The sequence below is a fragment of the Urocitellus parryii genome, chromosome 4 (genome assembly GCF_045843805.1).
Source record: "Urocitellus parryii isolate mUroPar1 chromosome 4, mUroPar1.hap1, whole genome shotgun sequence".
Lineage (NCBI taxonomy): Eukaryota > Metazoa > Chordata > Mammalia > Rodentia > Sciuridae > Urocitellus > Urocitellus parryii.
The window spans coordinates 98,941,109-98,955,780 of record NC_135534.1 but is presented as its reverse complement, the minus strand read 5'-3'; the positions used below and the strand labels follow the sequence as shown (position 1 = coordinate 98,955,780).

The 14,672-nt window shown below is 35.9% G+C and overlaps 1 protein-coding gene across 1 annotated transcript in view; it reads left to right on the top strand.

Moving 5' to 3' along the window:
* The window catches only part of Alg9 (ALG9 alpha-1,2-mannosyltransferase), an 89,818-nt gene that overhangs the window by 14,867 nt on the left and 60,279 nt on the right, over window positions 1-14,672 (top strand). The window contains exons 6-9 of the mRNA XM_026392574.2: window positions 1,205-1,340; window positions 3,871-3,958; window positions 4,128-4,233; window positions 11,365-11,487. Of these exons, the coding sequence (XP_026248359.1) occupies window positions 1,205-1,340; window positions 3,871-3,958; window positions 4,128-4,233; window positions 11,365-11,487 (453 nt within the window). The remainder of the gene's footprint in view (window positions 1-1,204; window positions 1,341-3,870; window positions 3,959-4,127; window positions 4,234-11,364; window positions 11,488-14,672) is intronic.

Genomic DNA, 14,672 nt, shown 5'->3' with positions numbered 1-14,672 from the left:
AGCTTTGATACAGAGCCTCTGAACCCTGTTCTGAGTTTCTTAAATCTCACTGCTTCTTTTTTGTAGTTCTTAAAATCAATTGATTTTTCTTCTCTAGTGCTTGCTGTACGATCAGATCTTTTGCAGCAGGAGGTTCAGATTTGAATTTTTTTCCCCAGTACTAGGTATGAGCCCAGGGCCTTGTACATGGTAGGCAAGTTCTCCACCAGTGACCTACATCTAAAATGCTGCCCCCACTAATTTTGAGACAGGGTCTCTCAAAATTGATGAGGTTGCCCTTGAATTTGTTATCCTCTTGTCTCAGCCTCCCAAGTAGCTGGAATTACAGGCATGCACTCTTACACCTATTCAGATCTACATTTTTGTTCAGAGTTTTTAGAAATACTTTGTTGTTGCAGAAGCCCTGAATATGCTCATTCCTCTGCTGTATACCACAACAAGGTACATGTGAATAATTAGGAGACTATCCAAAGACCAGATTGTTTGTCAGTGGATGCAGGATGCAAAGTGGTGCTGCTGAGCTGGCATGGTAGAGCAAGCACGCCTATAACCCAGTGACTTGGGAGGCTGAAACAGGAGGATGGAAATTTCAGAGGCAGCCTCAGCAACTTAGCAAGGCCCTAAGCAACTTAGTGAAACCCTATCTGAAGAAAAAAAAAAAGGCTGATGATGTGGCTCAGTTTTTAAGTGCCCCTGAGTTAAATCCTTGGTATGAAAAATAAAATAAGTGCTGCCATCCAATGTCTGGTCCTTGAGTCAGACTTCCTAGAATTCCTGTAAGGTACAGGTTAGGAACTAGGACAGTCTCAGGAAACTATTAAAAGATAAATTTCTTCAGAAATAAATTGTCGGCTATGGCTATAAGACTTTTAAAGCATTTGTCTGCCTGGAAATATAACCTGGAGTAATTCCTGGGGAAACTGGAATTTATAAGTTTTAGATTTGAGGAACAGGCTAGGAGAAAAATGATGAGGTTAGTCTATAATTAGGGCTGTGTGTTGATACCTAAAAGGAGTGAGAAAATAAGAAAATCATTGAACATTCTTTTTAAAGGAGGGTCCCTTTACCGGCTATTTTTTGTATTGTATTGCCCAAAATATGTTGCTAGTTATTGACATTTTTCAGCGTAAGTTAATTTTTAATAACTGATACCTAATCTTAGACTCTTGTCCCCTTCCCTCCTTTCATTTCTTTACTCTTTTAGCATTCCTTCCAAGTAGCTTCTGTATGTATACCACGTTGATAGCCATGACTGGATGGTATATGGACAAGACTGCCATAGCTGTACTGGGAGTAGCAGCTGGGGCTATCTTAGGCTGGCCATTCAGTGCGGCTCTTGGGTAAGATGCTAACATAGTTCCTCTCATATATTCCTGGGCATATGGTAAATCTTAATATTGAATTAACTCCATATTATCTAGGTATCACCTAAAGTTATAGGAATCGATTGTACCCATGAAGATTCTGGGAAGCAATAGCATGTTTTTATTTACTTTTTTTTTTATATATATTTTAAGTTGTAGATGGACATAATACTTTTATTTATTTATATGTGGTGCTGAGGATTGAACCCATTGCCTCATATATGCTAGGAAGCACTGCACCACTGAGCTACAACCCCAACCCAAAAGCATGTTTTTCTTAATGCTTATTATTATGATTAATTCTAATAAGAGTAATGGCTGTTAAGCATCTGCTGTATCTGAGGCACTGCTAAACCCCTTGTAAACTTTATTCCAGAACCTGACAACAGCTCTGCAGGAGATCATTAGTGCTTTATAATTGAAAAAATAGAGTCCAAAAGTTTGAGTAATTCATATTTAAGATTATGTTTGCTTTTGAATCGAGGCCTTTCTGATTGTTTAACTGATATTTTTCCCCCCACACTGCATCATACTATGCTATACATTTTCTTCTTCATCGAGGCTTGAAATCCGAATTTGCTTCAGTCCCTTGTCCCTTGTCCCAGTATTGTTTTTTGTTCTTGGCAGAAGACGGTGGGTTGGTACAGGGGATTGAAATCGGGGGCACTCGACCCCTGAGCCACATCCCCAGCCCTATTTTGTATTTTATTTAGAGACAGGATCTCACTGAGTTGCTTAGTGCCTTGTTTTTGCTGAGGCTGGGTTTGAACTCACAACCCTTCTGCCTCAGCTTCAAGAGCTGCTGGGATTACAGATGTACACAACTGTGTTGAACTCCAGCTTTATTTTTTCCAAGTTCAATTGTATCTCTCATTCCTTTCCTTTACTCTTTGTTCTCATATCTTTTATTCTAATTTGTGCTGCTTTAACTTATTGATTGTATTAATAATTTAAAAAATTTTAGTTTGATATTAAGGTTATTATAAAAGTAGTATTTCTTTACTTAAAAAAAAAAAAAGTACCAGAAAGTGGGCGATAGCTAGGCATTTGCCTAGCATGCAAAAGGCCCTGGATTCAATATTCAGCACTGAAAAAAAAAAAAAAGGTTGTATGATTTAAAAGGAATTCCTAATTCTTTTCTCTTCTAGCCAGTCCTCAGTGACAGTCACTGCTAATAATTTTTGTATGTCTTTCCAGAAATTATCCTTGTGTCTATAAATGCGCAGGCATACACACACACACACACACACACACACACACACTTACCCACATTTTGAAATAAATAGAATTATTCTGTACATACAATACCTTTTATTTTTTTGGTACTGGGGATTTAACCCAGGGGTACTTAACCACTGAGCTATATCTCCAGCCTTTTTTATTTTTATTTTTTGAAATGATGTCTTGCTATGTTATTTAGGGCCTTGTATACCATTGTGCCTGGCTATTTATCTTTTCTTGAGCACAGATTTATGTCATTCTCTATCAGTTGCATAATGTTCTATTATACAACTGACTATACTATAATTTATTTAACCATGCCTTATTGGTAGTTTTTGCTACTGAATATAATGTTTCAGTGAACATTTTTTTTTTTTTTTTTTGTGTGTGTGTGTGTGTGGTACTGGGAATTGAATCCCGGGCCTTGCACAGGCTAAGCAGGTACTCTACCACTGAGCTACATGCCCAACCCTTCAATGCATTTTGTACATACATCTTTGTATACTTGGTGGAATTTCATTATGGCATAAATTTTTAAACAGGAAATTACTAAGAGGATGGGTCATTTAAAATTTTCTTCATTTCCTTTTAAAAGTCTGGTTTCCCTACCTCCAATATGATCTATTCTTTGTATCATCCTAAAATTATTGTATCTTTAAGATTGTATCTTAGGTTGTTTTCTATAAGTTCTGCTATCTATAAGTTCTGAAGGAATGTAAAGGAAGAAGAGTTAATGGTGTTGGAAGAGGATATATCAGAAATGAAGTCAGAGTTTGTGATATTATATTGCTAAAAGCCTACTAAATCTTATAAGAGAAAGATCAGTATTTATTTGCTGGGATCGGTGAAGGATAATAGGGTCCAGTTGCTTATAATTAATATCTTTTTTATTATATATATTTTTAGTTATTGATGGACTTTTTTTTAATGTGGTGCTGAGAATTGAACCTAGTGTCTCACATATGCTAGGCAAGTGCTCTACCATTGAGCCACAACCCCAGACTCTATAATTAATATCTTTTAAATGTCCATTATACAGAAATATGTATAAAATGGAGTTTGTTTAGCAACTCAGTATTTATATTTGTATATGTATGGGACACATTGATCTCTAGGTCCCTATGAAAAGATCATATATTTTTCAGAAGATATACTCTCACATATTGGTATTCTTCCCTCTTTGTCACTGATAGAGACATTTTATTCTCAACTTGGCATAGATGTGTGTGAATATGGCCTGTTAAGTATTTTACATAACTTCCCATTTTGTTTCTCTGTTGAATAGTTTACCCATTGCCTTTGATTTGCTGGTCATGAAACACAGGTGGAAAAGTTTCTTTCGTTGGTCACTGGTGGCCCTAATTCTCTTTCTGGTGAGTTTTCTTTTTTCTCGTTTTGTTCTCATATCATAATGAAAATAACTTCTGATGTGGAAAAGGAAACATTAGGAGGTGATTTTGTTTTTCATTCTCAGCATTTTGAGAATATTCCTAGAGTAAAACTCCATAATTCCTGTACTTTCTGTTTTCTGTTCTGTTTTAGGTGCCTGTGGTGGTCATTGACAGCTACTATTATGGGAAATTGGTCATTGCACCACTCAACATTGTTTTGTATAATGTCTTCACTTCTCATGGACCTGATCTCTATGGTAAGGCTTTATGAAATTTGGGGAAGAGTAGAAAATAGCTTCACTTACCTAAACTTCAAAATTTTAATTCAGTTATCTCATTTCATTAAATATAGCATTTCTTTGCTGGTGATCTTTTCCTGCCTTAAATTTAAAGAGAATGATATTTGACTGGTTATGGTGACACATGCCTATAATCCCCGCTACTCGGAAGGATAATGCAGGAGAATCAGAAGTTCAAGGCCAGCCTGGGAAACTTAGCAATACCTTCTCTCAAAATAAAAAATGAAAGAAAGGGTTCAATTCCCAGTACTGCAAAACAAACAAACAAACAAACAAACAAAAAACCATTTGAATGTAGCACAGTGATGTCATATAGCCACTTAAATACTTCTCCTTGAAAAATGTGATATTAAGATATTAGTCCTCTGTCTTGTTATGTTACTCCCAATTTCCAGAGATAAGAGTTTTGAGAACTATTGAACGTCCATGGCTTTTGATGCTACTTTTTTGTTGTTGTTTCTGTTGTTGAGGATTGAATCCAGGCCCTTGTTAGGCAGGCTCTCTACCAATGAGTTCAGCCTCTACTCTGTCTTTTTCCCCTTTATCAGAAAATTAATGTGGTAACAAAAAGAAAATAATAACATCATCCCATCATTTCCATATGGCTATTGTTGACACTTGGAAGTATATACCTCTAGACATTTTCTGCACACACAGATATTTTTAATTTGCATCACTTCAATACCAGATATTAGGAGAGAACATTTGGAAAATCTGTAAACAAAGTGTAACAAATGGGAATGGGGTCATCAAGAGATGGTAGGTAATTTGGTCATTTAGGGTTAAGAGAAAAAAATTGAATGCCTTTAAACTGGACTGCTTCCTCCAGTGTACTCCCATCTTCACTCCTCCTTTCCTGCCTTTCTCACCAGTTGTTGAGCCAAGGTTTTGTTTTGACCCCTGAAGGCATATGAGTTATAGCTACATAGGTTTGAGCTGGAGATTTTTCTGATCAGATCGGCCATGGAGGGAGACAATTTATGAGAGAAGCAGATTTTTCATTAGAATAAGTATAATTTCTTCTACTTTAATCTTTTAATCTATAGAGTGTTCTGAATATGTGAATGTCTTGCCTATGCTATGAAGCTGGTCAATATTGTCACCTTGTTTGCCTCTTATAAATTGAAGTCTTGTTGCTAGCCATGTCCCTCATTTGCCTGAGCCACGGTATAAGTAGATCCAATAGATTGCATGAGAAGCTTCAAGTGAGATTTACTTGAGCTCTGGTATTTTGGAAATATTTTCATTTTAGATAGCAAGTAATAGGTCACAATAAGGAGTGCTTTGTTTGGTGAACTGTATTCACAAATCACATAAAGAAAAATTGTTAAGTGAAAGAACTTTCAAAGGCCCCTTTATGGTTCCAAGGTCCTCAAGGATCTGAGAAAGGCCTATAATTCTAAGCTCTTGCCTCTAGATGTCTCCCTTCAACTAGGGAAAGTTTGCATGTTTTTAATTGTTCCTTGTTTCAGTTTATAAGATTTTATTTGAATCTATAAGACAGTAGAAGATTTAAAACCCAGATGGCATTGATAAAAATTGTTTACATGTACCCTATTGGAACTAGATCCATTCTGTATAGGTGAGATAATTTCTACTTATTTTGAAAAATTGGCTTCTCCAGTATTATGAATGGGTTATTATAGAATAATATTCTGATTGCTTATTTATAAAACCTTTGTTAGAGTACATTAAGGTGACATTTTTTGTAGCCCTCTAGATTGGTAAAGCTTATAAATCTAGAAATAATAATGTTGGTAGGGAAGTAAGGAAGAAAGAATACATTCTGATTTTACGTTTATACTTCTAGTTTAACTATGGGTTGGTCAGGGTGCTGTGGTAAGTTTGGGGATCCAATAGAGTAGTGTCCTGTTCTTCTTTGGAAATTAGCATTTGTTATTCATTTCAGCTAAGGTTTTACTAGGAAAGAGTCCTTGGGGCTTCTGTTCTGCTTTGGTGTACCTAGGATGGCTTTGGTTCAGGTTTTCCTGTTTTGGATATAGATAACTGATCACTGTTCTAGTGGTGGCAAAAGCTTTGTTGGGATAGTGGAAATAGTCAGACCAGCCATGAATAGGACTGATACAATGCTGTAGTAGCTAGCCTTAAGGGAATTATTCCTCAGTAATAGAATTTTTGAGCTTTTACCTCATCTTTGAATTGACAGATTGTTTTGGTCTGATTTTCATTCTTTAAAGAGTGTAGGCTGGGTTCAGTGGCATGTGCCTATAATGCCAGCTATTGAGGAGGCTGAGGCAGGCAGATCATAAGTTCAAGGCCAGCCTGGGCAACTTAGGGATTTTCTTTTCTTTTCTTTTCTTTTCTTTTCTTTTCTTTTCTTTTCTTTTCTTTTCTTTTCTTTTCTTTTCTTTTCTTTTCTTTCTTTCTTTCTTTCTTTCTTTCTTTCTTTCTTTCTTTCTTTCTTTCTTTCTTTCTCTTCTTTCTTTCTTTCTTTCTTTCTTTCTTTCTTTCTTTCTTTCTTTCTTTCTTTCTTTTCTTTTCTTTTCTTTCTTCTTCTTCTTTTTTTTTTTAAATGTCCCCTCTCTGGCTTGGGATTTCTTGATATCGAACAGGAATAAAATAGATATAAAATACTTAAAAATACTTTATAATTGTCAATCCATTCAGAAAATATCAGACTTATTTTATAGGTGCATTGATGATGTAAAATTATCAAACAGTGAGATGGTATATCTTCAGTGTTGGAAGTTCTATTTCATTTACGTATGTGTTTGGCACATTTTGTATTATTTTGACTATTTTATAAGGGTTTCCTGCTCCAAGTGCCTCATTAGCTATTGTAGGCACACACTTTATCTGAAAATGGAAATGCATTATGCTTATAGTGTTTTACAGATTTTTTAGTGCTGCTTCTGATACATAGGAACATAAAAAGCCTACATATACTTTTTGTATGAATAGACTTCAGTTGAAGAAACAGTGAATAAATTGCCTTTCAATAGACTGTCTCATAAGGCTGCAGGCATACAGTAATTATAGTACAGTGTATTATGTGTACAGTGGGATGAAGAGAGTCAGGGAATCATAAGAGCAAATTCCTCTGATGGTATCAGGAAAGATGTAGTGATTGAGCTGAGCCTGGAAGGAAGAGTAGGAGTTTGCCTAGTAGATGCTGGGGTGGGGGTCATTTTAGACAAATGGAGTGTAAAGTATAGGGACTGCTGAGGCAAAAAAGATTGAATACTGAATTATTTTTAAACACAACATTTTAGAGCATTTTGGGTAGAAACTGTTTGGTCATGAGCAATATGATTTTATTCTTTCCATTGTGATTATAATAATATAAATATTACCTTCTCTATTGTTCTTGGTTTTCAAACAGAACTTTCTACCTTTCTTGGCTAGATAGCATATATTAATGATACATTCCAGACCTGAGCTGACTACTTTGTTTTTAAATCAGGGAAAAGTAAAGGAGTACTTCTGCACAGATAGCAATCACAATGCCTTCTGTTTACTGAATGCCTGTTACATTATATGCCAGAAAATTTTCACAAACTGTCTTCTTCCCCTCATAAAAACTCTGTGAGATAAAGATAGGCATAAATTATGCACAGATGAGGAAACCAAAGTTGAAGTGGTGAAGAACTCAGCACTTAATTAAATAAGTAGAACAAATCAGATGAGAGCACAGGATTGTCTGACTCCCAGGCCTGTGTTCTTTCAATTGAAAATACCCTTAGCAAAACCCTGGAATTTAGCCATTGAGATTCTACAGGAGAATAAGTTTACAAAAACAGGCAGCATGAGTTCAGAGTAGTAGAAGGTAAGAGTCAACCCAAAGAATGAGGGGAAGTGGCACCTTTGAAGGGTTTTGGCCTTGGAGGGCTCAGAGGGCAGAGTGATATGCATGCTAGCAAGCTGTTTGATGTAGGAGCACTGTGCTTGATCCCTTTTGAAGAAAGAAAGAATGTTTTGATAAAGTAAAGAATACTTGGTGTAGGAAATTTAGAGTGGTATAGATTAAAATTGTAAAGTCATAAGCAAGATCTTACATGATTTGTAGGGTCGAAGATCAACAGGTAAAACAACATCGCAGAAAAGAAATTTGTTTGGCACTGATTTTTGCCTCTGGTAATGTTTCAAGTTTCCAGATGTTGATGTGGGTGAGTTTTATTGTCTGGTCTTTGAATAGAAGTGCTCTCTTATGAGGAATTCATTGGCCTGGAGAAGGTATGGGAGGCACTTAAATGAATCACTTTTCCCTCAAAATCAACAGTGGGTCTACTCAAGACTGTCACTTTGCAGCTTAGGACAGGACCCTAAACCTTGTTTATGTGTTTTGTCAACATTAGTCAGATCACTGGACAGGAAGTTTCAGAAGGTAAAGTCAAATGCCTGCTGTTTGAAGGCTTGCTGTTTCCCATCCTTGCAGCAATAGAGAGTAAAGCTCCAATGGAGTCTTATGACTGCTTAGAGTTGACTGCCAGCCAGAACTGTTCTGGAGCCTTCATTCTCTTGTTAATCATTTCTGTGGAATTTTGGTGGCTTTTCCCTCTTGGTGGTACAAATTTGACATTTGTGAGGATGACTTGCTGTAATTTAGTTCCTACATACCTGTTAAATATCAGACCCATAAAAACGTTCCCCTTCATTCAATCTGTTGAACAGTAAATATCATTCTTTCTTTAAGCCTCTTTCAAAACACCCTTTAGATCATTTGATTGAAAGGAATTGAGGCATTTTCCAAAAAGGGAGAATTGTGAGTCACTCCCTGCAGAAACCCTGCTGCCAGCTTGCTTTACCTCACATCTTGCACAGGTTCAGTGCTCTGCTTATCATTCTGAAGTGTTTTTGTCTGCATTGTTTAGCTTTGATATTTTTTGAACATTAGTTTTGAGTTCCCTGGAAGTATCCCTAAGAAAGTATCTCAATATGTAGGGAAGGATACTAGCTAACAGAATTCCACCCCCCCCTTTTTTTTTGGGTCCCTGTTCACCCTTGTTTATTAAGACTGTTGTCACTTGAACTTTCTTTACTCTTGGCTTATCCCCCAATTTTTGTACCATCCTTCAGAGAAATAACAGCCTGTTATGAAATGCTCAAAGCCTAGCTCACAACTTAATGCTTCTATACTTCAAAGTGTGGTATACCTAGGTAAAAAGACAGCTCAAACAGAACGGTATAATAAATTGTGATAGAGACAAACTTTGTATAAGTGGAATAGTTTTTCTGAAAAAAAATCTATATTTGCAAATATCAAAGAGACAAGAGGCTTTTTTCTTTTGATGCTTACTATCTGTAATGCATGGTGTAAAATATAACCCTCTTTCTCTCTGGTCACTCTGTGTTTTCTTTACAGGCACAGATTTTCAAAATTCTGTTAAGAAAAAAAGGAGTTAAAGGTTGACAGCACTGCCTCCACACTGATAGTCAGGAGAGGGTTATGTGAAAACTCTCCTCTCCAGTAGCTAGAATCTAAAGGACTCAGTTTATGTTTTTAAGTATTAATTAAAACCCAGAGAAGGCATGTATTTCTGTTTTGAAAATGGCACCATCCAGTAGTTTTTCATAAAAAAGAGTGGTATATAAAGAATACAAGATTAAAATATCCCTAATGTTCTTGCCTGGGTCAGGATCTCTGTTGCTGAACAATCCAATTAGTATTAATTTTTTTTAACACATTTTAATTGTAGAAATTGATGGGTTTTACTGTGACATTTCCATATGTGCATGTATTGTTCATGGATCATGTCCATCTTCCCTTTTGTCTTCTCCTCACCTCCCTGCTCTCCCTTCTTCCCTGGCCTCCTTCCTGATCCCTAATTGTTCAGTCTTTGTGTTTAGACAGGAAGGAGTGAACTTTTCCCAAAGATTACAAGAAGTTGAACTTGAACTCTTCCTTAGTATGCCCCCCCCTGCCTTTTACTCCTTCCCTAAATGTTTCTAGCTTTATGAAGTTTGGTTTCTAATCTTATTTTGCTGTGCAAGCTGCAAAAATGTCAGGTTTTTCTGACTATTCCTCTGCCTCCTGATTACCCTTTTAAGCAATGCTGATTGCAGGAAATTGCTGTGGTGCAAGGCGGGTGTCACAACACGCAGTGATTAAAACCCGCATGTGTCATTCACTGCCTGATTGAAGTAATCATACGGAGGAAAAAAGCAGATGAAAAACCTGCTAAATGTGCAGAGGAGGACTGTTTCTCATTTAGATTTAAGGATTTTGAGTTAAAGATTGAAATCTACTGTGAGTGAGGCTTGTGTTTTCAGCATTTTGCTTCATTCTGAATCTTCTAAGCTTCTGAGCACAGCCTGATCTCAGTATGATCCTACAAAACCAAATTTGTTGCTTCTGGTGATATAAATAGGTACCCTGTGTACAGGACCATAAAATAGTGGTTGAACATATCAGGGGAAAGATACTAGAATGTAAATGCATCAAAAAGGTGTGAATAAGATGGCAGAGGCCTGAATATCTCAGACCAAGTTTCTTTATTACTCTTTTTTTTTTTTTTTTTTTTTTGGTCTGTAGTGATAAGAGAATAGTTAAATTGAAGTGGCATTTTAATAATTTTTAGCTCTTTGTGGCTCTTTTCCTAAACTATTTAAATTATTTGGTGGTTCATAGTAAATTTCTGTCTTTGTTTGTGCTGCCATAACAAAATACTTGAGATTGGTAATTTATAAAGAACAGAAATGTATTCCTCACAGTTCTGGAGGCTGGGAGTCCATGATCAAAGCTCTCTGACAGGTTTGATGTCTAGTGAGAGCTGGGTCTCTACTTCTAAGGTGTGCCTCATTGCTGCATCCTCTGGAAGGAACTCTTCATCCTTATGTGGTAGAAGGGAATATAGATAGATAAATTTTCTATAGGTAGCCAAGAACAGCTAAATATTTAAAAATTAATTTCTATCTAAAACATCACAACCAATCCATTTCTCTTCTCATCTTCTGATTTTGTGCCACTGTATGTGACTGAGCATAGAAAGAGAATAGACTTTTTAGAGTCTTGGTCACTTGAGGCATTGGATCCTCAATATTATTTGAACAAAGAACATTGTGAGTCAGATACTATAATAGGTATTGAAAACATCCATTAATGATTTCTTGCCTCTTTCTCTCCCTCAGGTACAGAACCCTGGTATTTCTATTTAGTTAATGGATTTTTGAATTTCAATGTAGCCTTTGCTTTGGCTCTTCTGGTCTTGCCACTGACTTCTCTTATGGAATACCTGCTGCAGAGATTTCATGGTGAGTGGCATAAGAGATAGAAGGTTTGGGGGTAGGGGAGGAAAGAGCAAGAAACAATGTGTACCAGTAAGTGAAAAAGAATTCTACTTATTTTATTCTCCATTTTCTTTCTATAGAAATAGTTGGTTTATGGGATTTTCAGTCTGTATTTGTAGATTATGTAACCCTGAAGATTTAATTAGTTGTTTCAAATTAGACTAGAAGGAAGAGCTTTACATCTCTTTAGGTGACAAAGTCAATATAATTTACACAGTTCCAAAGGAAGCAAAAGTATTTATAAATCTCAATATAACAAGCCTTTTTGAGTTTTCTGTCTGAATACCTGTGTGTTAACCTGATAGATTGCTTACTATATAATCCATTCTAGAGGCAGACTTTCTTTGGGAAATTATTTCAACCAAAAATTTGAAAACTGAACCATGCAGGGATTCCCTGAATTTGATACTGAAGTAAGAGAATCTTTGGACTTCCTAAGAAGCATGATGCTTCTCTTGGTTCCATTCTGCTTCTATGTTTGCCTTTCTGTGAAAGCTTGGTGTGTCATTTATTTTACTTGCTCTGATTCTGTATTGCACAGCTGATGTTTTCTCAAGTTGTCATGGCTCTGGATATCTGGAGCCTAGTTTCATTTATGGGAAACAGATTAGAGCATAAATTCATATGAGCTTAGAAAGATTTAATTTCAGACTTTTAAATCTTATTTGGATGTTACATGATTGATTCCTCTTCATCTCACCCCAATTCTGCTTTTCTACTGTTAATTGTTTATAGAGAGTTCACTGTGTTAAAAGATTAGAAGGTGCAAGCGGGCTTCAGAGTCATGTTGTTTTAATATAACCACATTGCCATTATTCAAAAAAATTAACATAATTCCTTAATATCATCTAATATCCAAATGATATTCAGATTTCCTAGATTGTCTGAAAAATAGGTTTTTACTGTCTGTTTAAAGCAGAAGTTATGTACTGAATTTTTTGTTTCTTTAAGCTTTTCCTGAAATGTCTCATCTTTTTCTCCTAAAAAATTTCTTTCTTATTTGGTACTGGGAATTGAACCCAGGGGCACTTTACCACTGAGCTACATACCCATCCCTTTTTGAGACAGGGTCTTTTTTTTTTTTTAGAGAGAGAGAGAGAGATAATTTTAATATTTATTTTTTAGTTATCAACAGACACAACTTCTTTGTTTGTATGTGGTACTGAGGATCAAACCCAGGCTGCACGCATGCCAGGCAATCGCGCTACCGCTTGAGCCACATCCCCAGCCCTTGAGACAGGCAGGGTCTTGTGAAGTTGTGTAGAGCATTGCTAAGTTGCTGAGGTTGGCCTTGAACTTACAATCTTCATATCTCAGTCTCCTTAGTCACTGGGATTATAGTGTCTGACTCTCCCAAAGATTTCTTTCTTTTCTTTTTTTTTTTTTAAAAATTATGTTTTAGTTGTAGTTGGACACAATACTTTTGTTTTATTTATTTATTTTTATGTGGTGCTGAGGATCAAACCCAAGGCCTCACATGTGCTAGGCGAGTGCTCTACTGCTGAGCCACAATCCCAGCCCCCTAAAGGTTTCTTAAAGAAGCAGATCTTTCAGGTTGTATAAGTATCCCACATTTTAGATTCAGATGTCTGCTCCCTTGAGGTAACTTGTTCCTCTATATCCATCCCTTGTATTTACTAAGTATCACTTTTTCCTTTTTTTTAAGTAACTTTGTTTTGAACTATAAAAATAATTTATGCTTGTGGAAAAATTGAAAACATTTGTGATGTGAATTAAAAAACAGGATGTTCTCTATAGTATGAATCAAATTTTGATTTTAAAATGTTTATAATGTACATGTGGCCACCTTATAAAAAAATATGAGTGCTGGGACTGGGGTTTGGCCCAGTGGTAGAGTACTTGCCTAGAAAGTGTGAGGAACTGGGTTTGATTTTCAGCACCATATAAAAAAATTTTTAAAATATTGTATCCATCTAGTACTAAAAAAAAATTAAAAAACAAAACAAAAATATGAGTGCTTTCTGACTTGTATTTATACTTGTATGTGTATTTTACAATAGAAATGATACTTTGTTTTTTGGTACTGGGTTTTGAACCCAGGGGTATTTTACCACTGAGCCAGATACTGCCTTTGTTTTTATGTGGTGTTGAGGGTTGAACCCAATGTCTCATGCATGCCAAGTGAACGTTCAACCACTGAGCCACAGCTACAGCCCCATTCTCAGCCCTTTTTATTTTTATTTTATTTATTTATTTTTAAGGAATTTTTTTTCATAATACCTTTATTTTATTTATTTATTTTTATGCAGTGCTGAGGATCGAACCCAGGGCCTCACACGTGCCAGGAAAGTGCTCCACCACTGAGCTACAGCCTCAGCCCTATTTTTTATTTTGAGACAATATTTCACTAAGTTGCGTAGGGCCTCCCTAGTTTGCTGAGGCTGGCCTTCAACTTGCAGTCTTCCTGCCTCAACCTCCAGAGTCACTGGGATTACAAGTGCATGCCACTGTGCTGGGAAAAAAAATTAAAAATAAAAGGGCCAGGAAAGAAATTACCCATGATTCTACTATATACCACTGTGGTTAGTGATTTTATATATTTTATATAGGACATTTCAAATTTTTGATTATATTTTTTTAAAATTATGTTTGATTTTAAAGTATAAAAGAGAAAAACTTTACTATAAAGTTTATTTTCTTACAATAAAAAAAATTTTAAATATACTTACCTGAAAAGGTATAAATCTGAAAGTATAACCTTAAATCTTGTGATAAAATCTTAGAGTGAAAGGTTTATAAAATAAGCTTGCTAATGAAGTTCAAAAAATTCTTTTTCCCTAGGGAATTCTGCAGAGCCACATAACCTAGATAGCTAAGTTAGGCATTCTGATAATTGTCCTGGATTAAACTTGCTCACAATAAACTTGCTCACTATAGACATGGTGGACACCAGGGGGCGCTGTCTACCTACCCTTTGCCAGCATTTTTATGCACTGTTCATTATCTCTAATATAAACACAGTAGGAGATGCCTTCACTGAGTTTATTATTCAGTTTATTATTCAGGTTTATTATTCAGTGCTCATGTACCTAACCACAGGAACTTTCCAGCAGGTGCCTGGATCTTAGTGTTCATTACATTCCTTTAATTCTTTTACATGCTTTAAGTACATTTTGTTTCTAATTTGA